This window comes from Vulpes lagopus, chromosome 11 (genome assembly GCF_018345385.1).
Source record: "Vulpes lagopus strain Blue_001 chromosome 11, ASM1834538v1, whole genome shotgun sequence".
Classification (NCBI taxonomy): Eukaryota; Metazoa; Chordata; class Mammalia; order Carnivora; family Canidae; genus Vulpes; species Vulpes lagopus.
In genome coordinates, this window is record NC_054834.1 from 12,345,881 (window position 1) to 12,372,373 (window position 26,493).

Below are 26,493 nucleotides of genomic sequence, written 5' to 3' on the forward strand. Positions count from 1 at the left end.
ATAAATCTGGGCCTTTTCCCTCTTCACCCCCTCTGTACCCAGGCTCCTGTCTAGGGGAAGCTCAAGTTATAGGAAAGAGTGACTCAGAAATGCAGCTAGGAGGAAGGCAGAGGCGGTGGCTGCAGGTTGCAGCGCCCATAAGGCCCTTGCTCATCACCGTCGTTCTGCACCCTGGGCTCATCCCCAAGATGAAACAGTAAGATGGCCTTCCCATAGAATGTTGCTTTTGAAAGGCTTCCCAGAAAAAAACGCTTTCAGATCTGCTGTGACTCGCACGCTGTGTGTGGCAAGGCTAGTAGTGCCCACGAGATTTCCTAGGAGTCATTAACTACTTTTGGTTAATGGGTTGTGAGCATCTAAATTCCTCTGAATGGAAGCAGTTTCCAGCAGGAGAATACAGGGGCTCTGGAAGTCACATGTTGAGGTGGTGACATCACAAAACGCCAGAGAGCAGAACCCCGTGCCTGCCCACCCTGGGCATTAGCATGGTGAAGTATAAGCTGTGTTGTGCTAAATCCTGAGACCTCTGGGGTAATTCTCCCTGCAGTCATAGGCTAATTCTCTCTCTCAGTCTTCTCCCCAAACCTGCCTCCAGGCTGATGAGGAGAGAGCACACACTGAGATTTTGAACCATGATTGCGTCTCTGCTCTGAGTGGTTCATACCATTTAGCAAGAATATCGGTTTGTAAATCCTGGCTTCTTGTCTTTGAAATGTGACTTTTTTTTTTTTTTCCCTGAGTGGCCAGCCTGCCAAGCATCCAAAATGCTATTATCTAGTATTAAATGGCTGCCATTTTGCCATGTGTTGTTTACTTGACAAATGGATAAGACACAGCCCATTTAGAATACTAATATCCTGTAAGGCCTTTCATGCTGAAGGTTTTAATAAACTGTTTCTGATCCTGACATCAGAATACTTGTGATACTTGTTGAAATCTCAGTTTACAAGAAGATAAATAGAGCCAGAGCTTGTTTCAGCAGCTCGATCAATGTTGCCAAATATATTACTACCAAGACCTGTATTCAGAGTTAAATATTAAGCTCTTTCTGGTTACAAGAAACAGGCTGTCTCAATTTGTCTATCTTATTGATTGTTCCAGGTATCTGTGGCTATGTAACAAATTGCCCCTGAATTTGGTGGCTTGAAATAACAATTTATTGGTTTCCTTAATTCTGAGGGCTTGTTCGCCTCAGATGGTCAACATCTGGTTCTCTGTTCTCAGATGGTTCTTCTGCTACATGTGGTTTAACAAGTTACTGGCTCTGTGGCTTTTCTCTGGGAGCTCAGTTGGGCCCAGAACGGCCAAGATGGTTTTTCATCTCCCTAGGGTCTCTTTCCACTGGCTTCTCCTCATTTAGGAGTGTAGCTCGGACTTCCCAGAGAGAAATTGCAAGAGGCTAAGCCCCAATGAGCAAATGCTCACCACACCTCTGCTTCTGTCATTCTTGCTAGAATCCCACATGCCTGACGACCTCACGTAGCCAAACCAGAGCCATTGTGAGAGGGGGACGACAGGGTATAGATGCTACGAGGAGTGCTTCCCCATGGGTCACCCATGTAACAGTCTACCTAGCACACTCACGAAGACTTGTTTCAGTTCACAAGATGGGAGAAAGATAGGAAGACCTTTCACCCACACCCACTCTTCTGGTAAACTTCATAGCAAATTGGAGCATTGTCTGGAAACCAAGAGTTTGAGAGGCCTGGTGATCACAGTACAATAGTGTTCTGTGATGCTGCAGTCACTTGGCAACAATCTGTTCTACTCATCCTCTTGCTACCCCCTGCTTCCTTCTGCTCTTGACACCCCGTAACCTCTGCTTATTCATGGTTGCTCATACTGCCTTGGTTCTGTGTGCCCTCTGGCCTTTGTTCCCACTCCAAACTATCGACTCACTCTCCCTCACTGCCTCATATTTACCCTCCCCCTGAGGAAGGAATTTGTTGCCACTTTGTTGGTCATTTAAAACAGCCTAGTCATCTCAACAGGCTCAACATGGCTGCTATCCGGGTCCCACTCCCGGCCCCTGACTCTGCCAGCCTTGGTCAGGGTGGTGGGGTCAATGCAGAAGGACATGCTGACCATAGCAAGCATTCAGAGTGGAATAGTCTTCCCTTCATTCATGGTCAACTGTGATTGGATTTGGAGATGGGAGGAGTAAGGCTTCCTTTGAGAAGCACTGTTCCCTTTCTCTCTTACTACCCCTGTCCTTCCTTCTGCAGTCAGCTCTGACGCCCCTGAGGCTGATCCGGCCGGCTGTTGTCAGATAACCGCTGCACAAGTGTAGAACAGGTGTCTTCCTTGGTCAGGGTCACTAGTAGTCTCACCCGTATGGACTTTGCATTAAACATGCTTTACCCTTTGTCTTAGATCTTTCAATTATGTCATTGTCTACTACTTTTTTCCTGTAATTGGCCGTGCTAAACAAAGGAAGTGTGGGAAAAGCCAGTATCCAAATAATTGCATGAGATGCCGAAAGCTAGATCTTGCTGAAAGGCATTGGTATTTTCAATGATCTAACTTCAATGACAAAAAGGCTGATAAAATTTTTTCTAAATTCAAGAGATCCTTAAAATCTTGGTTTATATATGTTTACACTTCTGATGCATGGAGTGTGTCTAGAACAGTTTGCAAAACTCCAAGAGAAATGGGGTTGCTAGGGTTGCTTCCTTTGAATTTATGTTCCTCTGTACCTTATGGATGTTGTGCCATGGGCAAATAGTATCTACTTTTAAAAATGACTTTTTAAAGCATGTCTTGTCTGCATTGTCCTAACTAGCAACTCCTTTAAAAGGCCAGGGTCTGCATGTGGTGCAATTCCAGCTGAACTATTCATGTGGAATGCCTCATGAAAAGACCCCAAAGTCATGCTATGAACAACACTGAGAAGATATTCTGTGGATATTCAGAAATCATTGGTGCTTTTTTTTTTTCCAACATCAGTGACCAAACTTGGTAATTCTATTTGTTTGTTAGTGAAATGCCAAGTAAGAAACTATGAGAGGGAAGGGAAATGCTAGAGGCTCCTCAGGGTGAGGCAATGTGAGAGGGCTGGAAGCTCCAGAACTTTTCAGAACTGGAACTCTGGGTCTGGCACTTCACACACTGGTGTATGCCCTTCAGCAGGTGACTTTGCCATTCTGCATCTCGGATTCCGTATCAGTCAATTGGGAAGTGTAATAGAGCTTGCCTTTTGGGGTTATTGGCCAGATAAGGTGAGTGAATGCATGTCAGTGTCATTCCGGGCACATGGAAGGTGTTCAGTGAATAATAGCCACTGTGACTGGCCTTTTTTTTTCCCTTCTCATCTATTAAATGGGTACAGTACCTGCTTTCCTATATTCTGAGTTTTTTACAAATATCAAATAAGATAACCATTTATGGTGCCCTGAAGAATGAAAATTTATCAAGATGTGTTCTATCATCTATTATTTGGGTAAAAACATCTGTCAATTGTCCACCTATCCTTGTGTACTATTCTAGGTTCTAGCTACCAGATTCCTTGTTGAAACTCTATTGTGGGATCCTTTTGGGCTAGGAGGAAATTAGAAACATGTTCCTTGGTGCTTCTCAAAGTTTACCTTGTTATTTGAAGAGACCATTACAATCTCTGTCCTCACCTAATCCCAGACTGCTTTTCCTAGGGTGTTTTCATGGTAATGTAGTTGTGTAGATTTAAGTGTGACTTTGTTGATGTGTTAATGATGCAGTCATTGTCCATTTCTCATTGACCTTCCTTCCCTAGTCTCAGACTCAGCATCTGTGATGGAAGACTACAAGCATGGGCTAGAATGGACATTAATGTGCTCATTCTAATGGTAAATATTAAAAAAAATATAAAAAGTAGCAATCCCCAAGTTGACTGCAGAAAAACACCCTTCCCAGTCAAGATAGTGTCACATCCAGTGAGAGAGGCTAGACACTGATGGTCACACATAATCAGTGTGCCCAAGGGCATCCAGTCACATAAGAATATTTGTTTATTGGCTTAGAGAATAGATAATGTTATGTTGTTCAAACAGCATTGACCCACCCATGTTGGGATGCAGAAAATGAAATGGTGAGTAGTGCATGGCCTTCCGGCTCTGGTAAAGAGCTGATATATTTTCTTCATTAAAATAATCTCATCTTTCACTTGAGAGAAAAAAACAAGGATTTTATTTTCTTTCAAATGACAAGACTTCTTAAGTGAGCAACAGGAGAAGAAACAGGAGTTTCTTGGGCTTCATATGAATCCTTTGTCAAAACTTAAGGATTTTCTTTTTAAATATATGGTAAATAATGCAGGGGAACATTTGCTCTGTGATTAATACACATTTTGGGCAAAAAGAAATAAGGGAACCTTGACTTGTGTTTCTTTTCTGATGATGAAATATTTACTGAGGAAGGGAGAGGTTTCTCTCCTTTCTGTTTCAGAAGTTCTGTGGGTAATATGTGAAGAGTTGCTTTGAATTAGATAAATGAAGGGAATTATTAAAAGGCTTTTCTGTTTATCAATACTCTGGGGTGATTTTAACAGTATATGTGGTTTTAAGTATCAAGGTGAATTATATTCTGAACTTGGACCTACTAGTTGTCTGACCCTTGGTTTTGGCTCAGGTCACGATCTCAGGATCCTGGGATTAAGCCCTGGGTTAATCAGTCTGCTTGAGCCCTGGAGTCTGCTTGAGATTCTCTCTCTCTCCCTCTGCCCCTCTCATATATGCTGTCTGCCCCCTCTCTTTCTCAAATAAATACATAAAAATCTTTAAAATTTAAAAAAAAGTGCATTTTTAAAAAAAATTTCAACCTGTGTTGTACTGACATACTCTTTGGCCCTGGCTAAATATGATGCTGCTATTTCAAACTGGGGTTTCATTCATTTAATGTAATTGCATAAACAGTTTAGTTTTAACTCATGGTTCTCAGGTAAGAGAGAATGACCAACAATTTGCAAGGTAAACCATAAGACAGATGGGTTCCTAGCAGGGCTGGGCGTTGACATCAATATTGGGAGTGTGGAAGTGGTGGTTTTTCTTTGTAAGACATGCAGAGCACATCACTCTTACAGAAAGAAAGCTCAATTTTCTGTAGCTATATTTGATTTTCACTTTGACTGAGAGCTGGGGACCTAATGTTGTCCTTAGGCACTGAGTTCTTCACCTATGATGGCATACGTAGGAGGAGTGGGTGATTTTCCATGGGCAGGAGTCAGAGGATGGGCAGGGCAGTTGCTCTGTCCTCCCCAAAGAGAACCTACGCTGGAGACAATTTTGTGGCTATTGGTGCCATTAGCTTACTACTTCTGCAGAAAGACCACATCTAGCTCATGACCTCCTCTCATTGCAAGGATTTATTCATGTCTCTTTAAGTAAGTACTTTCTCAGTTTTTCTTAAAATTTGAATTTTTTCTTTATGCGACACTGTGATTTAACGGCAATACCTTATTCCCTATAGAGTCTGAAAAGGTAAAGCAGATTGAATGATGCTTCCTTTTACAAGAAACTGCCTAGCAGTTTTCTCTATTTGGGAGGATGAATGATTAAGGCAGGCAGGCAAAGGAAATAATAAATTAAGAACTTAGAAATTGTATGTAGCTGCTTAAGATCTTATGGGCATTGCAATTGATCGGTACATCTTTTAGAAAGTGCTTTAGTTCTCCTGTACCTCTTCGGAGAGCTAGGCACGTAAATGGGATACAGCCGATTAGCCTGCCACAGAAATCAGGCAGGTGTGCTATTTCTTCTCTCAGCTTTTGATTCTGGAGTTCTCTCTCCATATGTGTGCTATGTAACATTAAGTTGTTTTGGTGCCATTTATTTGTATTTTCCCTAAAGCTCGTGTATAAATTCCAAATTTTGATTTCAACAGAAAAATCACAAGAGACCTAAATAAATCTGATTAAATGATGGAGATATGTTTTGTACACAAAAAATGACTGATGTATGTTTTGGCTAGAAATAGTTGGATGAGCTTCTGTATCAGCCTCTTGAAGTTTAATGGGCATGATTGTTTATATATTATAATATGGAGAGATAAATTTCTTGGGTTGTAAACGAAACCACAGAATATGAGTGTTTCATTCAGAAAACAATATTTATGTACATATAGTGTCTACATTTAGCATAGCAAGTCCCCTTTTTTTAAAAATTTTTTTTATTATTATTTATTTATGATAGTTACAGAGAGAGAGAGAGAGAGGCAGAGACACAGGCAGAGGGAGAAGCAGGCTCCATGCACCGGGAGCCCGATGTGGGATTCGATCCCGGGTCTCCAGGATCGCGCCCTGGGCCAAAGGCAGGCGCCGAACCACTGCACCACCCAGGGATCCCCCCCTTTTTTTTGTATTTGTTTTTACCAAGAAATGTCCGAACTGCAATTGTCATCAGGTTCAAATCAGAATTCAGTTGCTAGCAAAACACATTATCAGCCTTGTTTCATGTCCCTTTTATACATGTAAGCTCTCTTCCACACACAGACATGATATAACTAATTTGACCAAATACACGAAGGATTGGTTTTCAAAGCCAGTAGTATAAATAAACACAGCTTTAGGTAGACTGCTGTCAGACTGCCTATCTGAATAGAAACCTCATCTTCAATGATCTTAAATCTCTATTTCTTTTCCCTTTCCCCCCTTCCTTTTTTTTCCCTATAAATATTTATATACACCCCACGATGTGCCAGGCACTGTGTTGGGCTCTGGGGACATAATAGGAAACAGTAAAGATGTAGTCTCTAACCCTTAAGAGGCTTTCAGTTTAAGTAGAAAAGATGGATGTTATCAAAATACACCATTAGCCAAATAATAAAAATCACACAAATCACTCAGTAATTAAGCTTTGGGAGCTGCCCTCATCTGTAATAATAACATCCCTCTCTCTTCGGAGAGAGCCATTGGTCACTCCCACCTGTCCTCACTAATGAGAAGACATGATTAAACGCTTCATGCTCTTCTGTGTAGGACAAACACTTTGTTGTGCCAGACACACTATGGGGGGTTGACAGGATAGGGATACAAAAGTGGGAGAGATACCACCTTTGCCTGAAGGAGTAGGGTAGAGAGCCTGCATACCAAAAAATAGATCTGTTTATTTCTGTATCTGTATGATATACATCATGAGTGAAACTAGGAATTTTAGGAATTCTTAGGAGAGGGGTGCAGTGACTTCTAGTTTGGTTGATCAACTAATATTTCCATTTCAACTTATCTATAAAGAAATGAATTGGACTTTGATAAGGAAATACGGTGGAGAGAGCATTGCAGGTAAAAAGAACAGACAAAGGCAAGAGGGTGGGAAAATTCAGAACATTTTGAAGGAGTGACACGAGAAAGAGAAACAGAAATAGACCATGAAAAAAAGAAAAAAAAAAGCATTTTACAAACAGGAGGGGATAAGGTTGGTAGGATATATTGAGGCCAGATCACTGAGGTTTTTTTATTATCTGTTTAAGGAGATACTGAACTTTATTTGGTGGATCCCATGGTTTAGGAGGGTGACTGATGAAAAAAGCTTGAAACTGGGAACCCGGGGCACTATGTGAGAGATGGGGATGCCCTAACCCTCGATGGTTCAGCTAGTAAATAAATCAGTATTTGGGATTTGAAGCGAAATTGCAGCAGAGCCCTGGACTTTCCCAAATATAATCTCTAGAACAGAGAAGCCATTAAGCATTCCCTCTAAACTCACTTTCTAGTCCATTTATATGTCCAGGTTTTTCTTTTTTTTTTTTTTTTTTTTTTTAGGAATGCCATGATAGCCTCTGATATAAATACAGATATTTACAATGGGAAAACCATAAGGATGGCAGCGTGGACAGATTTTGCTTGACATCACTACAAATATTTCTGACCTGATTTTAGCTGATTTATGAATAAATGATTATGCCAGTCCTGAGAGTTAAATATTTAAAAGTTAGCTCCGTTTCAGAGTTCATGTATAATACAGAACTGATTTTCTGGGCCGCGGACTTCGTCTCATTTCCTTCTTTCTAACACGCCATAATTCTCATTCTCTCCTTTTTCAGTTCCCTGCATGAAAATTATTTAAACGTCGCACGCGAATCTTTTGTGAAAGAAGAAAAGGAGATTCAGTTTGCGGGTCTCAGCAGGAGTTAAGCTAATGCAGCTTAAAATAATGCCGAAAAAGAAGCGCTTATCTGCAGGCGGAGCGCCCCTGATTCTCTTCCTGTGCCAGATGATTAGTGCACTGGAAGTACCTCTTGATCGTAAGTATTAATGTTTTAAAGCTGTTACACCCGGGAGTCAACGCCTCCCCACCATTTCCCATCCCTGTGAGCTGTGTGAATGCAGAAGGTGTCTGTGTGATACTGAAAAGCTAATCAAAATTAATTTGGCTTTTACCTACAGCACCTGGTGTTCATAAAGAGTCTCACCACAGAAATGGCCATTGAACCAGTCAGACCATTGTCCCCTCCTGGTCATTATCTTTCTTCCTCCTCAGATGTCTTTTGTGTACCATGGGGGGCGGGGGGCTAGGGGGATGGAGAAGGAGCGAATGGTGGGCTGCCCTGATCCTCCCAATGGGCGACTCTTGATGGGAGCAATCCTGTAAGGAAACTCTGTGAATCACTTTGAAATGGCCATGGAGACTTCCTCCACTTGTCTCCTCCCCACTACTCCACCCCACCCTTCCCCACCCCGCCCCCTCATGTGCTCACAGTGCTCTAGGAAGACTGGGGATGGTTTCTCAGCCAACCACACACCCCTCAACACCCCCCGAGACTACCCATAATAAATTTCTTTCCATCCCAACCGGTCGAAATTCACAGTACAGAGGAGTCTGGATCTAGGACGTGGATCTTACTTAAAGCCTAGAGAAAGATCTTTGGTTTTAAAAATGTGACCAGAGACCACAGTTTAAATTTCGTGGAGAAAACAAGTCATGTGCAAAAACACTATTTGAAATGGACCAGCAGCAGCTACTGTGTGAGCCCACCCCGTTTCCTAACAGGAAAGTCACGTGCTGTGCTCTCCCTGCTTTGGGTGGCCTGGTGTGGAAAATAAAGATAACACTGGGTTCCAACTGGTCACGGCTCTTGCAGCAGAAACCAGAATTTCAAATTTGGGCAGTGACTGTACTTCAGATTTGGCCTTTATTCTTGATCTGCCTGACTTCTTTAAATCCATTAGTTTCCTGAATAGAACATCTGTTTGGCAAGCTTTCCAAGGTGCAAGGAAGATAGCACTTTTCCTGGGGGCTCTTCAATTGTCAGGATGTCATTTTTTTGCCAAAGAAGGTTGCAAGTCCCAGTGGGAAGACATTAAGAAGAGATGTGGTTTGCCCCACACTTCGTTGACTTCCTTTGCTGTGCATCTAGAGTCTAAAGGGCAATAAAATGCAACATTTTACTTCCTTTCAAAAAATCTTTCATTCATGGACCTTAATTTCAATTTAAAAAAAAATGTATGATTGTTTAAGCCCGTTGGAGTTGGATTGCCCAGGTAAGCATTTGCCCTAGCAGGTACACACGGGAGAGACAAAAGCACTTGAGAGAAATGGGCCTTTGTTCTCTCTTGTGTTAAATATATTCTCCCTTAATCTGACTGCTCAATCTAACAATCGGGGGGAAACAGTCACCTACGGCTAACTCAATTATCGCTGCTAATGGAGAAGAGGCATAACCATGATGAAAAGAAAGTCACGGACAACCCAGGCGCTCCTGCATTAACCTTTGCAAGCAGCAATGACAGGCAGCACTGCAGAATCATTTAAATTGCATGCTAATGTTAATTTCTTCCCCACCCCTGCTCCTGACACCCCAACTATCTGAGCTGCTCCTTGGTGCTGGTACTAGCAACCCCTGGGTGAGGAAGGATTCTGAAGCAGAAATATGCTAACACCGCTGAAAAGTTCAATTACGGACTTGAAGATGAACCATAGAAATAGAAAAACCTAAAGCCCGTGTTGTATTTGGCTCGGATGGAGCACCATCATTGTAGCGACGTCCCATTGTTAGGTATGATTACCATGTGCATAGTGATGTCTGGGATAATAGGATCAGACACGACACAGTATGTGACAACTCAGATTAATTGTAGATTTCAGCTATTTTTCAAATTGAACATAATTGCTTGTCCAGCACAACATGCATGGAATGGAATTAGCCACCTATTCCTAGAAGAATCCTCTTTTTTCTTTTCTTTTTTTTTTTTTTTGCTTACAGCATTCCTTTTGTTCTTCCCTATGTTTATGCGGGATGGCTGCTGCAGGAGTAAACAAAACCATCAATGGGAGTGTCTTTCTTTGACCACTTCACGGCTTCCACCATCACCGTACTGGTTTTTTAGGTCAAACCACATAGACAAGATGCCCCTTAATATCTCCAGGGTCCTAACGTTCTTATTACTAACATCTGGTTTTCTTTAATCCTGTGTGCCCACTCACCTGCTGATATTGATGGGGAAAAAGCAAAACTTCTTGAAGACTGTAAGTGTCTTTCTGTAATTTCTAGGCAGTGTGAAAATTTGGCCATGTCTTTTGTTTTCGAATTAACACTGTGAATTGAACGCACACGTTTATGATTTGTGACTAACGTCTTTTTAAGCATGTGCATTTCTTATGGCTAAACATTGATTTAAACAACCAAGGAGCGAGTTTAACATAATCCCTGCATGAATTCTGAAGACTCAGGTATCACTCTTTCCTTTACCGATACTCTGCTCTACTAACTTCCAAGCTTTATTCACATCTGATGTAACCTCAATGAGAAAATTCACGAAACTTAAAGAAAATGCCTGTCCGGTTCTAAATGCCATTAAATGCTTGCTGGCATAGAGGCATGTCTTTTGGTATCTTTCAGAAGGTGAATGCACGCGGATGCTTCACCAGGTCAGCAGGGCCATCCGTGCCTTGTCCTGCTTCTTCAGGACTGTGTAGTGTTCCGGCAGCATAATGGCTCAGCGACTTTGACTATTGTTCTGAAGCGTGCAGAAGACAAATAAGCAGCCCCCACTTACATCGTTTCTGAGTGGCTTGCTCTAAGCAAAGACCTCTGCTGTCTCTGGCAGTTGGGCAGCACCTGGTATCTACCTAAAATTTAGTTTTCGGGCATTTGAAAAATAATTCCTTTGAGATTGGATTAACCAGAAAAATCATGTAAAATCATCTTTCCACTTATAACCTCCGAGCATTTGTTAGTTGCTAGGTGACCTAAGCACTTTTCAAACAGGTGCCCGTAGACAGTAAACTCCTGGCAGCTAGAGGAGTGGCATCTGCAGCAGACCTGTGAACGGAAGTTCTGGGTTTGAAACCACCAGACTTGCATCTCTGTTACTTGCAGAAAAATAGAAGGAATTGGACTGAGGTACTTCTGACAGTCCCCACCACCACTCCCCTGAGCCACCACCTGGGTATCCACCGTTAGAGTGTGGAATTCCGGGCTTCTTTCCATCATCCCAAACTCTAGACTCCAAAAGCCTAAAGCATCACTCAAAGATGAAGCTGGTCCAAATGAAAATGATTATGACAATAATTCACACGGAGCTAACGCTGAACTATTATGGTATTGGCATGTACCAAGAATCTTACACAGGTTCTTTTATTGACTCCTCCCAGTGACCCTAGGAGGTAGATACCACTTTTAAATCCCATTTTCCGTCTAAGGAAAGTGAGGCTTACAGAAGGTAAGAAACTTGCTTGAAGTCACAGCTGGTAAGAAGCAGGGTGATTCTTAACCCCCAGACCGGCGTGCTGATCAGAGTGGGAACTGACAGGGCTTCAACAGTAAGGGTTCCTTGTAGGGTAGTGGAACCTGGGAAGAGCAGCGGGCCGAGTGAGAACATGAGATGGGGGTGGCTTCTGCTAACGGGAGGGGAAAATTTACTAGGAGCATAATAAATGGAGAGGAATGAGCTCTGCTTTTCATCTGGGCTTTTGGTATCATTTGGATAGTCAGAGCCAGCATTTTAGTGTCCATTGTGGTGGACAGCAGCAACAGGACAGGAGACCAGACAGATGAATAGAACCACGTTTGCAGCTCATCAGACAGGGAAATGATAAATTTAGCCTTGGCAGTAATTAACCACAGTAGAGAAAGACAAGAGCAGAGAGCAACTAGTAAGCTTTGGAAACACTTGGTTGGCAGGTGGGAGAGGTTTCAGGAAGCACAGAGCATGGGCAGAGAGGAAAGGGAAGAGCCCGGATATGAAAAGCTTAAAGGATCTAGATAAGTCTCTGTTGGGGGAGGGGGGGCAGACGGTGTGCAGGGCTGTCCTGTAAGATGTTTAGCAGCATTTCTTACCTCTCCCCGACAGATGCCACTACCACCTCCCACCCCCATGGTGACAACCAAAATTGCCTCCAGAAATGGCCACATGTCCCCCAAGGGGACCCTGGGTTAAGAACCACTGGTCTGTGTAAATGGCTCTTCCTGGGGTTGTACAGGCAGTGGCTTCCACCAGGAGAGTTTGGTCCTCTTCTCTGCTTTGTGCCTTCCTAGTCAAGCCATTTTCCTGCTCTGAAAGACAAACGAAGTCGAAAGAGATTGTTTTTCTCCAATTCCTGTTCTAACATTCTGTGATTCTGATTTCACAACAAGGATATGGGGATCTTAAGCGTGGCTTGAGCCCTGGACATCCAGATACCAGCTTCCTTCAGATTCAGTTGTTCTGGGTCAGAACAATTTCCCCATCCAATTTGAAAATAAATGAGCAGATAACACTTTGAAGAGCAAAATGGGAATGTCTCTCATAACCAAGCACTTCCCAGTTCCACTGATCTCCTAAACGAGACTTTTCTGTCTTTGCTGCTAGTAGCCACCTACCTCCTGGCTCTCATAAGACATGCCAAGCCCCTAATTTACCCATCTTTTTAACGTTAACTTCTTAAATTGATTTGTTCCCGACAAATATTAATTCACATTAGTATACTAATGAACTATAGGCCAGTTACTGTTTCCTAAGAAACTCTCATTTACCTCATAACTTCATAAATTTTATTGAAAAACATCATTTGAACCAAAAAAAAAATCACAAGAATTTCTCATTGTTACATCAGAAAAGAAATAGTCTTAACATTAAGCTTGTTTTGGTGATTATTTTCCCAAACTTTTAGGGGGGGTAAATGGGCTCTGTGAATCCCTATAAAGTTACCAAAAGGAAGCTGTGCCTTGACTTCAAAGTTTTAGGAGACTTTTAGTTAAAAATCTAGCGAAGTATGTGCTGACAGTATAGGAATTGCTAAAAATATTCGGAACATATTTAGTCCAGGGTAAGTGATTTTGATATAGAAAGAGTGATTTTTGTTTATGATCTTAAATGATTTCTTTACATTGTTCTTCTTTCTACGATTAAGTGGTACAACCTCCAACCATTACTCAACAGTCTCCAAAAGATTACATTATCGACCCTCGAGAGAACATCGTAATCCAGTGTGAGGCCAAAGGGAAACCTCCTCCAAGGTGGGTGGCTTTCTGCTCTGTTACAGATCTGAAAACAAACTTTGGTGTTAATGTTGAAGGTAATTTCAGGTTCTTCGTATCTCTGAAGTACCACATGGAGGTTCATCCGTTTTGTCTTTCTGATGAATTAAAGTCAGATTTGTTCTTTCTTTTTTTTTTAAAGATTATATTTATTTATTCATGAGACATAACGGAGAGAGGCAGACATAGGCAGAGGGAGAAACAGGCTCCATGCAGGGAGCCCGATCGGAACTGGATCCCCGGATGCAGGGATCATGACTTTAGTGCAAGACAGACGCTCAACCACTGAGCCACCCAGGTGCCCCAGCTTTCTACTTTTCCAACTCAGGCGTCCTCAGATTTGTTCTTCTTGAACAACAGACCATTGCATTTCTGTCCTCACAGCCTTCTGCACAGGGCTCACAAATTATAGAGAGATGCAGAGGAAAGCCTTCTAAAGGCTCTGCTGTCCTTATGGGCAAACCTGTTTTCTTCTCTGGCCCTCAGTTGCTTCCTCTGTAAAATAAATAAGTTGAATTGGATGGCTTCAAAGATCCGCCCTTGCTCTGTAGAGGTCTCTAAAACAGTCCTACGTGGGGTTTTCAGACGTGGCAGGGCTCAGTCCTCAGGATTCTCCAGTTGGATCTTGGCATGAGCACTGCACAGCATTTTAGAGGTGAGAGAGACATGATAGTTTATCTGGCCCAACCAATAGATTTTATAGATGAGAAACTGATGCTTGGTCATGCTCTTCAACGTAGCCAGCATCCTGAGGCTAATCAGCCGATGCTCTGACAGTCTCACAGTAATCACGGGAGCTTTGGAGAGTTGGATTATTATTATTAAAATGTAATGTGGGTTTTTAAATATCAAAGAGGTGACAGTTTCTAAATCTTTCATTTCTGAGTCAGTTGCCAGCCTTACTAGCTATCGCAGATGGGCACCTGAGAAAAAAAATTCACTGGTGCTAAACACTTAAGTATATCAAAAACATTCACAGGGGTTTGCTTCAAAACAGTATGTTCTTGCCATATTATTAGAAACTTCTAGCATCCAAGTCCAAAGGTGATGTCATTTCGTGGAGTCTTCTTCAGTTTCACACTGATTTAAGGCTCCCTGCTGCTCTCTGTAAGGCGGGATTGTTCCACTCTGCACTACTATTTTTGGGCCAGATAGTTTTTTTGTTGTGAGAACAGGGGGCTGTCATGTGCATTGTCAGGTATTTAGCAGCATCCTTGTTCTTCACCTCCTCTCTGCCAGTAGCACCCACCTCCTGCCACCTCCCACCCCGAGATGTTGGGATAACCACTGCAGTAGGGTAAGCAGTGGGAAAGGAAATCCCAGTGGCCCAGGGAAAACATAGTGAGGTTTAGAGATTCATGCCTTTGTTATGAGCGTGGCCTCTGTGGATTTATGACTAGTTATAAAGCATTTAATTACCTGAGCACCATGCCTTCTATCTAAGGCAATCTTTTACATAAATGAAACTGAAAAAGAAGAATTTCATTTCAGTTGACAATTTCATATACTTCCCGAGGAATTTACAAAATCAATCTCTAGAACTGAAAATTCTCAAAATGTATTTTATGTAGAATTACCGCTTTAAATAACCAACTTTTGAGACACCACTGAATCCCTCCTCCCTTTGCATTTTGGTACCTTGAAACTGGCCTGATCACTTTTAACCGCACACATGTACTAGTACCCGCGAAGGCCTTTCTTGTCACATTTCAGCCCAGAGCAAAATTTTATAGACAGGTTATCAACTCCGTGAACAATGGAGTTTACAATAAAAATGCTAATAAAGCTCTAAGAGAGAGTGCCTTGGAGACCTACTTTCTGTATTTTCTTTGAAAAATGACAGGCAATTTATGTGCATGATTTCCTCGGGACAGATTTCGGCTAGTTCCAATGAAGACATGTACCTTACAATGTATGGCCAGCACTTTTTTCTAAGTCAGGACCCAATGAAACCTTTTAGGTAGGGAGCCTATTGCTCTTTGGCCGAATATGAAAATGTAATCATTATTTCTAGAAACCTACAAATCGGCTAGGAATTTGTGAAAGAAGAAGTAATCCTATTTTTCTGGAATGTTAACAAGCTTAATCCTTGATGTGTTGGGCAGCTTCTCCTGGACCCGAAATGGGACTCATTTTGACATAGATAAGGACCCTCTCGTCACCATGAAGCCTGGCTCAGGAACCCTCACAATCAACATCATGAGTGAAGGGAAAGCCGAGACTTACGAAGGGGTCTATCAGTGCACAGCCAGGAATGAACGCGGAGCAGCAATTTCTAATAACATTGTTGTCCGTCCATCCAGTAAGTGGGACTTGTCCACCAAACGGGACCCTATTTCAAGGCTGGCTCTGAGACTCAGCATCTGTTACCTCCAGATACCATCCAGATACTCTTACAAGAAAGCAATGCCGTTGATTCAACTACTCTCGCTTTGTTTTGCCTGAAAATTATTCCCTTCCACTGCCCCCTGAGTTCCTCCGTCCGATGCTTTGCCAACCCAGTGTCTTTTATGCAAACCGAGAATAAAACACCAGTAGTAAGAAAAGTGTTTCTTCCCCCGAATTGATCAAATTATTAATTTCTCACATATCTTATGTATGAAGCAAACTTCCAAACGACTGTCAGAAATAAATTCGGTGTAGGAAATGGACCACGGATAATTAACTTTTTGTTTCAGAGTTTTACTGGAAGCAGAGTGGCCTCATTACCTTGATATTATTGTGGCTCCTTTTGGCAGCAGTTGCTACTCATGACCTCTCAACAAACTTGTGTTTAAAGAACACGTATTTAAAGAACAGTAACCATTTGGAGTTCTGGTCGTTTTGAAACTTGTTATTACCTGTGTTCATTATTAGGGAAAAAAATTGCAAACAACAAAAACGCAACTGAAAAATTTACTCATGAACCTTTCCACTCAAGCAAGTAACCGCCGTTCTTTCCGTGTTTCCTAGGCAGGTAATGCATGGATGTGTTCCAGTAAAGCTCATTCTGAAGTACTATTTTATAACCTTTTCTGAATTATCTACATATCATGTATATTCTCATATCAATCTTATACATGAGTATGCTTACTTAATAGCTAATAGCGTAGAGGTGCACAGTTATTTGTTTAAACAAATCTTTTGACACTCAGTGTTTTCCATTCTTCCGTGAAAAACACACTTGTAGTGAAATTATGTATCTTCTTTTTTAAAAAATATTTTTTAATTTATTTATGAGAGACACAGAGAGAGAGGCAGACACATAGGCAGAGGGAGAAGCAGGCTCCCTGTGAGGAGCCTGATGTGGGACTCGATCCCAGGACCCTGGGATCACAACCTGGAGTCAAAGGCAGAGGCTCAACCACTGAGCCAACCCGAAAATTATCTGTCTTTTTAATGATTTATCTAGTAATCATTAGGTGCCCGGAAATTATGTATCTTTTTAATGATTTATCTAATACAGATTTTTAGACCTGGCATTGCCAAATCAGCATTTATATACTATTGATGGCAGTGAATGAAAATTACAATTTTTTTACTTTGGATTTAAGAATTATTTTCTCCCACGAGAAAAAAAGATTATTTTCTCGTTATCTTAATGTACATGAATTCTGAGTTACTGTTACCCCAAAAGTTTATTTGGTCCTTTTAGTGCTCTTTCTACTTTTCAATGCAGAAGTAACTTAGAAGTTCTTATTTTATATCATAGGGTCACCATTGTGGACCAAAGAGAAACTTGAGCCAATAACACTTCGAAATGGCCAGTCTCTGATCCTTCCCTGTAGACCCCCACTCGGATTACCACCACCTATAATATTCTGGATGGATAATTGTAAGTTTTAAAAATACAAACTTTCTTTCTTCAAGATTCTTAGGATGATTTGCTGTCACAATGAACTGTTAACTCTTGTGATTCCTAAAATGCTTATAAAATGTTTCAGAGATGCTCAAAGAAAATAAAAGCTCGTTGAAATAAATGACATGTCAGGAAATAAGCAACATGATTTTCTTGAGCACCTACTGTGTACCAGGCACCGCTCAAAATAAGCCAGATTTCCTATTTCCACCAAGCTCATATTCTATGCAGTGGGAATAGTTAGAGGTGGAGATGGAAGCAGAAATAAATGCACTTATAATGTAGATGCCAGTTGGCAATATATGCCATGAAGAAAAATAAGCAGTTTTGAGCAGAGACTTAAAGGAATGAGAGAGCAAGACAGGCTCCTAAATGTCCAGGTGGACGGAAACAGGCAGGCCCCAGGCAGGAGCATCCTGGTGCCTGTAAAAGCCCCAGAGGGCACTGTGGCCAGACCAAGGTAGCCCAGAGGGAGGGAGACAGATACGGTCAGAGAAGTCCAGGGCTCAGTACAAAGTGCTTTGGCTTTTGCTCTGAATTAAGTAGGGAGACACCAAAAGAGTGACTGCACCTGAACCTAAAGGCATAGCAGTAGCATCCCTTCATTTCCTGTGTGGCTTCCAGAGGGGACAACAGCAGGGTAGGGATGCCTGCCAGGAGGCCACAGCTGAAATCCAGGCAGGAGCTAACGGAGACATGGACTCGGGTCAGGGCCATCAAGTGAAGAACAAATGGTCCGCTTCTGGATATATTTTGGATGTAGAGCCTCCAGGATATATTAGGATCAGGCTGGGGGCACGAGAGGAAACGACCAAAGATGAAGATAGAGTTGAACACTGAGCAGCTGGCAACATGGAATCACCATCTCCTCGAACAGCAGAAGCCCATGAGTGGGGGTGGGGCAGGGAATCAAGCTATTTGGGATGTGTTATATTTTTTCATTTAGGTTTTTTTTTTTTAATCTCCAACAACAGCTAATATTTATTGGGTGTTTATTAAGTGTCAGTTCCTTTGCTGAGAACTTTACATGGGTTATTGCATCAATATTTTTTATGACACTCTATGGGGCATGTCTGATTATTCATCTCCTTTTTATTTTTTTACATAATTTTTTATTAAAGTATAATAATGTCCTGTTAGTTGCAGGTATATATCATAGTGATTTCATATTTTTGCACATTACAAAATGATCCCTGCAATAAGTCTCATTACTATCTGTCACTATACAGAGTTATTACAATATGATTTCTTCCCTACGCTGTACATTACGTCCCATGACTTACTCATTTTATTACTGGAAGTTGGTGTTCGTTAATCACATTTGCTTATTTCTTTTTTTTTTTTTTTACATTTGCCTATTTCGCCTCCCCCTCGCAGCCCCTCCTCAGTTCTGGTAACCAAGAGTTTCTTTCCCACATCTGTGTCTTTTGTTTTGTTTTTTAGATACTACATATAAGTGAAATCATATGGTATTTGTCTTTCACTGTCTAACTTGTTTCGCTTAGTGCAATACTCTCTAGGTCCGTCCATATAATCACAAGTGGCAAGATTTCATTCTTTTTAATGTTGAGTGGTATTCCATTGTATATATGCCACTTCTTTATCCATTCATCTGTGGATGGACACGGGTTGCTTCCATATTTAGCTATCGTGAATAGTGCTGCAGTAATGTGTCTCTTCAAACTGGTATTTTCATTTTCTTTGGATAAGTACACAGAAGGTGGAATTGCTGGATTGTAGGGTAGCTCTATTTTTAACTTTCTGAGGAACTGCTGTACTGTTTTCCAGAGTGGCCACACTAGCTAGCCTTCCCACCAGCCGTGCACAAGCATCCCTTTGCTCCACATCCGCACCAACACTTGTTATTATGTTTTTTATGATAATAGCTATTCTGACAGATGTGAGGTAATTCTGCTTTTTAGATGAGGAAACTGAGGCACAAATGAAGTCATCCATTAGGTTATTTCACATCTGTTTACCGCAACCTTATTCTTAAGGGTCCTCTTGATTGCTGCCTCACCTCCCCGCCCAAACCTCCTGTGCTAATAGCCTAGCATGTTACCTTAGAGGTAGCACATGTTCCACTTGGAGACCAAGAAAGCAGGGGTTTGGAGGTGCGAGGCCCATAGGACAGCCATGAGGAGGTGCCTAGCAGGAGTTGGAAGGCAGATACAGGGTTCTGGTAAGCAATGCTGGAAAAGTAGTGCAGAGGGGCTCCTAGAGCTAGGGGCTGGGTGAGAGAACTGGAGGAGAAGGGGTATGGAGACCAGGAGCCCCCCAGGGGAACTTAGGGAGAAACCAGCAAAGCAGATGAGAAGGGACAATCACAGAGGAAGAAAAGAACAGAGAGAGCAGTGTCCTTGGGATAAGGTGAAGCAAAGTGTCAAGAAGACAGAACAATCAACGGTTTCAAAAGATCAGATAACTTGTTATCTGACTGAAAAACAACTATTCAATGTGGCAACATGGAGATCACTGTTGACCTTGAGAAGAATCTTTTAGGTGGAACGGTGGGAATGAATGCAAAATATTTGTAGGGAATACAGTCTATTTTCAGGGCCATGATTTCCTCTGAATTCACACTGTTCACATTTCTAAAGAGAAAATAAGCTAAATTCTAAATTTAGAATATTTGATTTCCAATTGTGACTCTTCCATGAAAATACTCAGGGAAAGTATCCCAAAGAAGTGAAAAATAAATACATAAGTGAAGAAATGAGCAAACGTATTTTCCTGTTACTGCATCACAGCTTTGGAACAGATTTTGAAAGAATACATAACAAATCAGATTCAAACGAGAGGTGTATGGGGTCGAGAATAACAGTATCCAAATGTCACCGCTCAAATGAGGCCCAGTGTTCGGTCCTTGGTTCTAATTCAGAAACGATAGCCTTTTTTCACTTAATAAATAGAAGAATACATGTAAAGATTTAGGTTTATCTAAATATGTAGCTTTGTTTTCCATGTGGTACTCCGTAGCTGTGTCATTTACCTACATTTTAGGCTGTTGGCAAAGGATCTGGACCTTTCCAAGGAAATTGCATCTGGAATACGAGAAAGAATTCAGATTTGTGTAGCATTCTGTCTTGCAAGATGACATTGCCAAGTTTTTCCTATCTGCCTCCTTTTTTTTCCTAAGTGTAAGGCAAAGGAACTTTGGGAAAGTCGTAGGAAAGTCCTACCATCCTCTTGAAGTCCCATTCCCTTTCATTTGACCTACCAACACCCATCAAAAATAAAATACCAAGAATCAGAAGAGAATAAATGTATGCTTATCTTTAACTCTTTGTGTGCATTAAATAAGTGTACATTATTTTCCTGAGTTGGTTTTTCTTTTTCTTTTTTTTTTTTTTTTTTTTTTTTTTTTTTAGGGAAAGCACAAGCAGGGGTGTGGAGGGGCAAAGGAAGAGGGAGCAAGAATCCTAAGCAGGTTCCACACCCAGCATGGAGCCCCACACGGGGCTTGGTCTCACAACCCCAAAATCATGACCTGAGCTGAAACTGAAAGCCAGACACTTAACTGCTTAGCCACCCTGGTGCCCCTCCTGAGTTATTTTTAAAACAACTCTTTCCCTAGGCATTCATGGCTTATAATCATGAATTTACAACCACCAGCTAAATCTCCGTCTTGACTGAGAACTTGGCTAACAGGGCCTACCTACATTCTTTCAAGCTCCGGATGCACATTTTCCTGCCCCCAAGGAGCTGCGGGCTTTCTCTCCCAATTTTGCATGTCATGTAATGTTAGATAGGGCACCTTTTGTAGGAGGAGCACACTGCATGGCTCAGACCAGAGAATCCTCCAGAAGACAGAACACCTAGCCCCAAGGCTACTGGAATGTGCAGGTTTCCTGGTTCTCTCACTTCAGAGGCACAGAACTCTCAGTTAGGGCTCCGGGAACTGAGCCAGAAGCTTCAACACACACATTAGCCCTCCAAGTGTAAGTTCATGCGTAGATCAGCGGCCCCACCTGCCTGCGTCCTTCATCCTTCAGTACCTGAGGCTGGACAGTTCCCTAACTGGACCTGAGGGGAGGTAGCTGTGAAGCTGGAAGGTCAGAGTGCCGACTTGATTTCAGTGAATCACGGAGCCCCTTGCGGGGGCCTGGTGCCATTAAGGGCTACAGCAGACCATCTCTGTCCTCCCAGAACCAAAATTCTAGTGTATAAAGACAGGCAACAAAGCACACGTGGGACAAGTAAAAATACGTCGTAGGTTAGAAAGAAAGAAAAAAAGTCATGGAGAGGAGGAGACTCGGCTGGGCGGGCCTCTGAAGGGCTCATCTGCAGCATTACATCATTGCCACACGCTCTTGTGGATTGTCCTGTGTGCTATCTGATGCCTCCAAGGGCTTGTGGGGGAGGGAGCCTGGGGTGCCTCGCATGGGCCTTGGGCCTTACCTCACATTTAGGTGCTCTCACAGTTTTTGGTGTCTGACCAAGCATGTAGAGGCTACCCAAGTTAACTTTCTTACAAGCTTTTTATTTATTTTTTATTTTTTTATTTTTTTAAAGATGTTATTTATTTATTCATGAGAAACTCAGAGACAGAGAGAGAGAGAGAGAGGCAGAGACACAGGCGGAGGGAGAATCAGGCTCCACAGGGTCTCCAGGATCACGCCCTAGGCTGAAGGCAGCACTAAACTGCTGAGCCACCTGGGCTACCCTCTTACAAGCTTTTTAAATGCGTTTTCTAGGATACGAGTGTCTATGGGTTTGACAGCTCTATACATAACTGTTAAATATTGGGAAAAGTCATGGACACTGTTTCATAAAGCGTTTTTTTGGTTCACACTTGCTTAATACAGCACTTGACTGCAACTCTAATCTCATCTCTGCCCCCACTCCAGAGAAATGAGGGTCTGGCAGGCACAGTTGGAGTTTGCATGTGTCATGCTGTTGTTTCAACAGTTACTTGCGTTTACTGGAAGAGCTTTGGGGGGTTGGGGGGGAGATTCCAGTGAAGTTCACAAAACTATTAGTAGATACATTTATCTTGGTCATTGGGAAAGTGGCCACTTTGTGATGGAATCATCTGGATGTCTCTCTGCCTTTCTCCAGCCTTTCAGAGACTTCCACAAAGTGAGAGGGTTTCTCAGGGTCTGAACGGAGACCTTTACTTCTCCAACGTTCTTCCGGAGGACACCCGTGAAGACTATATCTGTTACGCCAGATTTAATCACACTCAGACCATACAGCAGAAGCAACCTATCTCTGTGAAGGTGATTTCAGGTAAGATCTCAGCCTCCTGACTCTCGCCCTTTCAGTGATGTTTACAAGCTTGCGTAAAATATATTAACTAGTAAGCACTATGACTTTGAGGCAAACAGGTTCATTGATCAGGAAACTACGTGTGAGTAGTTATTGGCGTGTTGGCAGGTAAAGAGCACACATAACCTGAATGCTGTATTTGACATTCTTTGCTGACGTGATATTACCATTGCTGTTTAAATGATAACTTTCTGAGTCTCCTTGGTGTCCAGAGCATTTACTTATGCTTTATGCCCCGCCATGCCTGTAACTGCAGGCCTGAAGCTTCAGCTCTGTTTCTATATTACCAGCAGGGGTGGCTGAGTGAAGTAATCAGTCACATACAAAGTTAAAGTCTGTGTTTCTTGGTAGGGGTGGCACTAGGTCAGCATAGCTGTATATATGTTTGCTTTTGTTGCCCGATACTTTTTTTGTAGTACCTTCTCCCCTGCTTTTTTGCATTCTTCATAATATTCTGTTTATTTCAGTGGATGAATTGAATGACACTATAGCTGCTAATTTGAGTGACACTGAGTTTTATAGTGGTGAGTTTCGGTGACTGCAACCGCTACTTCTCTCCTTCATCATAGAGTTTAGTTCACTAACTTCACCTCCATAGCTATTAAACCTAATTTCTTCATGAAAGTCCTGGTTCCATGTTTAATACCACTAGAACAACTGCGTGTTTCCTACGAAATTTAGCTCTAAGCTTACATCATGTCACTAAAACATTTTCCACGTTGTATGTATAATAATGAAAATTATTATCACTGTTTTTGTGTAAAGCACCATTTCACGTGATTTGGGGGAAAAACTCTTTTGTGTATGTTCAGAATTATATTTTTCTTTCTTTTTTCGTCTTGTTCACAAACTTTTCCCATTAACCAAATAAGGGTGCATTAGCCTGCTGGAATACTAACTTGTCAGTCTGTTAGTAACCTTTAGCAACTAACAATAAGTGGCTTTTGATAGTAGATCATCACATTTCCCATCTGTTCTCACATGACATCGTCAATGTCATATAACCAGCAGTAGTGTTTCTCTTAGTTTTGTTTAAAACCAAGCCACTATCTTCAGTGGAAATAATCTTTTTTAAAATAGAGCATTTAAAAATGCTTTATTCTTAAAAAAAAAAAAAAAAAAGAATTTGATTTCCTTAAGGGAAGTGTGACTCTCAAGTATAGAGTCTATCGATGAAGATTGTGGTTTCTGGATATGGGGGTCCTCTTAATGATCTCTAAGGCAGAATTTCTGCTATATTTATTTTTTACCTTTGAGATATAAAGCAAAAAACATTAAAGTGCTATCAATGACCAGAGTAGGCATGCCACAACTCCTGCCTTACTATTTTATTTTATTTTGTTGTTTTGTTTTGTTTTGTTTTAATATACTCCTGAAAAAGATGGGCCTCAAAACCATTCCCAAAGTGATTTCAGAGAGATAAGATTTGTTCCACAATTTCTAAAGTCTTAGGAAAATCTCATTTCTCTCAAGTAATACCTTCCCTGGTATACAGTTTTCTCTTCTGAGAAATGAGAATAATTCATATATTACCTCTTCACTCAGTTTCCGTGAACATCAAATAGGTAATGCATTTAAGTGTTGAAACTGTAAAGAGCTGTGGAACCTTAAGATGGTATAATTCCTATGTTACGTTTTTTCTGAAAGGCCATCAGAAGATAAGGCCACATTTAAGCAAGGTTTCCATAAAATGGAAGATGGCCAATGTAGGGGCTCCCTGAGATCTCTGACTTGAGGCCTTTTTTATTTTTTCATTGAGGAAACCAAGTTAAATTTATTTAACATTCATTATTCTTATTCATATTCATTATCTAACATTCCTAATTCTTATTCAAATTCTTAAATCTATGGCACATAATTTGCCAGACCTCTGTCAGTAACTTTCTGGTTTGGTTTTCCATAAATCTTGCACTTTGAGGATCTTGATATTTAGACATCCACCATTCATGCTTAATCAGTGGAAGTGACCATAATGTTGTCCCTCATGTAAACCAAACTACCTCTCCCATAGTCACAGCTTTTAGAAAAACCTAACATCTTCCACAATATAGTTAATTTTTCTCTTTGACCCCAGCACTAATTTTAAGGGCTGGAGGGTCTGATAACGTGACTTTCGATGTCCACATTTGGAAAATTTGCCAACCCGCCAAAAATTCATAAAAATGTAACCCAAATTAAAGGAATGCAGAAGAATAAAATGGTCCTTTGTATTAGTGCTTACAGAACCCACATCATTTCTGTTCCCAGCTGAGTGAGCAATGTTTGTAAGGCAGAGAGTGTGGACGTGTAATTTAACAAATTTCACAGCGCTAAGTGGTTTGGAAAAGGGATTAGATTTTTAGGCAGTGAACTGTGTTTCTAGAAATACATATTCATAACTTTTAATCCATTTGATTTTATTATTTGCAGCTAAATCAAATAGAGAGAGGCCACCAACCTTTTTAACTCCAGAAGGCAATGCCAGTCACAAGGAGGAATTGAGAGGGAATGTCCTTTCGCTAGAATGCATTGCAGAGGGGCTGTGAGTTCATGCTTTCTTTTCTTTTTTTTTTAAGATTGTATTTATTTATTTGAGCGAGAGCAAGAGGGAGCATAAGCATGGTCGGGGTGGGGGTGGGCCAAGGGGGAAGGGGCAAAGGGAAAAGCAGACTCCTCACTGAGCAGGGAGCCTGACTCAGAGCTCCATCCCAGGAACCTGGGATTTATGACCTGAGCCAAAGGCAGACTCTTAACCCACTGAGCCACCCACGTGCCCCTGTGCTTTCTATCTTGATGTACATTTCTTACAAAAACCTAGTGGATTGGTAGAGAGGCCTTGATATCAAAGCAAGAATCACTGCCTTAATACTAATTCCCTCAAACATCAAGAAAAAATTGATACTTGTTTTCAGAATAAGCCGCATGAATCTCCTATTATTGAAATATTCTCTTAATGTAATAGCGTTCCTTTTGAAATAAGTATCAGTAATCACCGCATGGTTGCTCTGATTGTAATTAGGGTGTATTATTTCGCTACTATCAGGTAGCAACCTCAAAACTTAGCAGCTTAAAAACAATAGCTATTCATCATTAATCATTTGTCCACAAATCTCGGGGCAATTGCCACCGTGGGCTACCTCGGGATGTTTCAGGTTGAGCCTGCTCGTGCACCTGCTAGGCAGCTCAGCTCTGGACTCACAATTCTGGGGGTCTGCTGGCTGCAAGCAGGGCAGCTCTTGGCCTTGAGTTTCTCCTGTCCCTCTAGCAGTCTAGCCCTGGCTTATTCTAACAACAAGCACACACGCCCTCCTCGGGCCTAGCCTCAGAACAGGCACACTGTCCCTCCCACTACTTCCTGTTGGCAAGTCACAAGCCTGGCTTCTCTGCAGATCCCTCATCTGTGCACACCTCAAAGCTGACACCGCCCTCAGAAGCTATGTGCCCTTGACAGGGGCTACAAGGAGGCCTCAGCTCCAATACAAGAACAACTGTTATGTTAGGTGTGCATCAGAGGCAAGTTTCTGCATAGCTCCCTCTTAAGCCTGGCACAGAGCAAGTACTGTTGATATGGGCACATTTGCTGGACACGCTGAATGGAATCTCAGAAATATTGTGATCCCATGTTCCGATCTGTGCTGTCCTTGACTTGGTAACGCAGCGGGATGGCTTCACTGCAAGAGACGACACATGGAGGCCTCTGCTGGTCATGTCAGGAAATCACAATATACGCCACTCAGTTCCTCAAGTAACTGAAAACTAGCAACACCCCCTCCTTAAAGATATATTAGATTATATATCTTTCCCACCAGAATTTAAAAACAAAACAAAACAAAATACCCCAAACCCTTGCAATTTTCATCATGATGGTGTTAGAAAGTGGTCTAATCTACCAACCTCCAACCTTTTGGGAGTAGAGATACCCATTCTTACGATTTTGTGATTCTTCTTCCCACGGAGGGTCTATTATAATAGTAAAAATG

General features: G+C 41.7%; 1 protein-coding gene across 19 annotated transcripts in view; it reads left to right on the forward strand.

Annotated features, from left to right (window-relative positions):
* Positions 1 to 26,493, forward strand: part of NRCAM (neuronal cell adhesion molecule) — a 280,017-nt gene that overhangs the window by 194,074 nt on the left and 59,450 nt on the right. For 8 of the 19 annotated variants that reach the window (XM_041723226.1, XM_041723232.1, XM_041723228.1 and 5 more), the window contains 8 exons: positions 8,011 to 8,211; positions 10,416 to 10,433; positions 13,299 to 13,404; positions 15,531 to 15,727; positions 17,117 to 17,239; positions 22,325 to 22,495; positions 23,002 to 23,058; positions 24,944 to 25,055. In XM_041723226.1, coding sequence (XP_041579160.1) covers positions 8,106 to 8,211; positions 10,416 to 10,433; positions 13,299 to 13,404; positions 15,531 to 15,727; positions 17,117 to 17,239; positions 22,325 to 22,495; positions 23,002 to 23,058; positions 24,944 to 25,055 — 890 coding nt within the window. In that variant the 5' untranslated portion in view covers positions 8,011 to 8,105. The remainder of the gene's footprint in view (positions 1 to 8,010; positions 8,212 to 10,415; positions 10,434 to 13,298; positions 13,405 to 15,530; positions 15,728 to 17,116; positions 17,240 to 22,324; positions 22,496 to 23,001; positions 23,059 to 24,943; positions 25,056 to 26,493) is intronic. The other 11 variants (XM_041723229.1, XM_041723230.1, XM_041723236.1 and 8 more) reach the window with 3 other exon arrangements.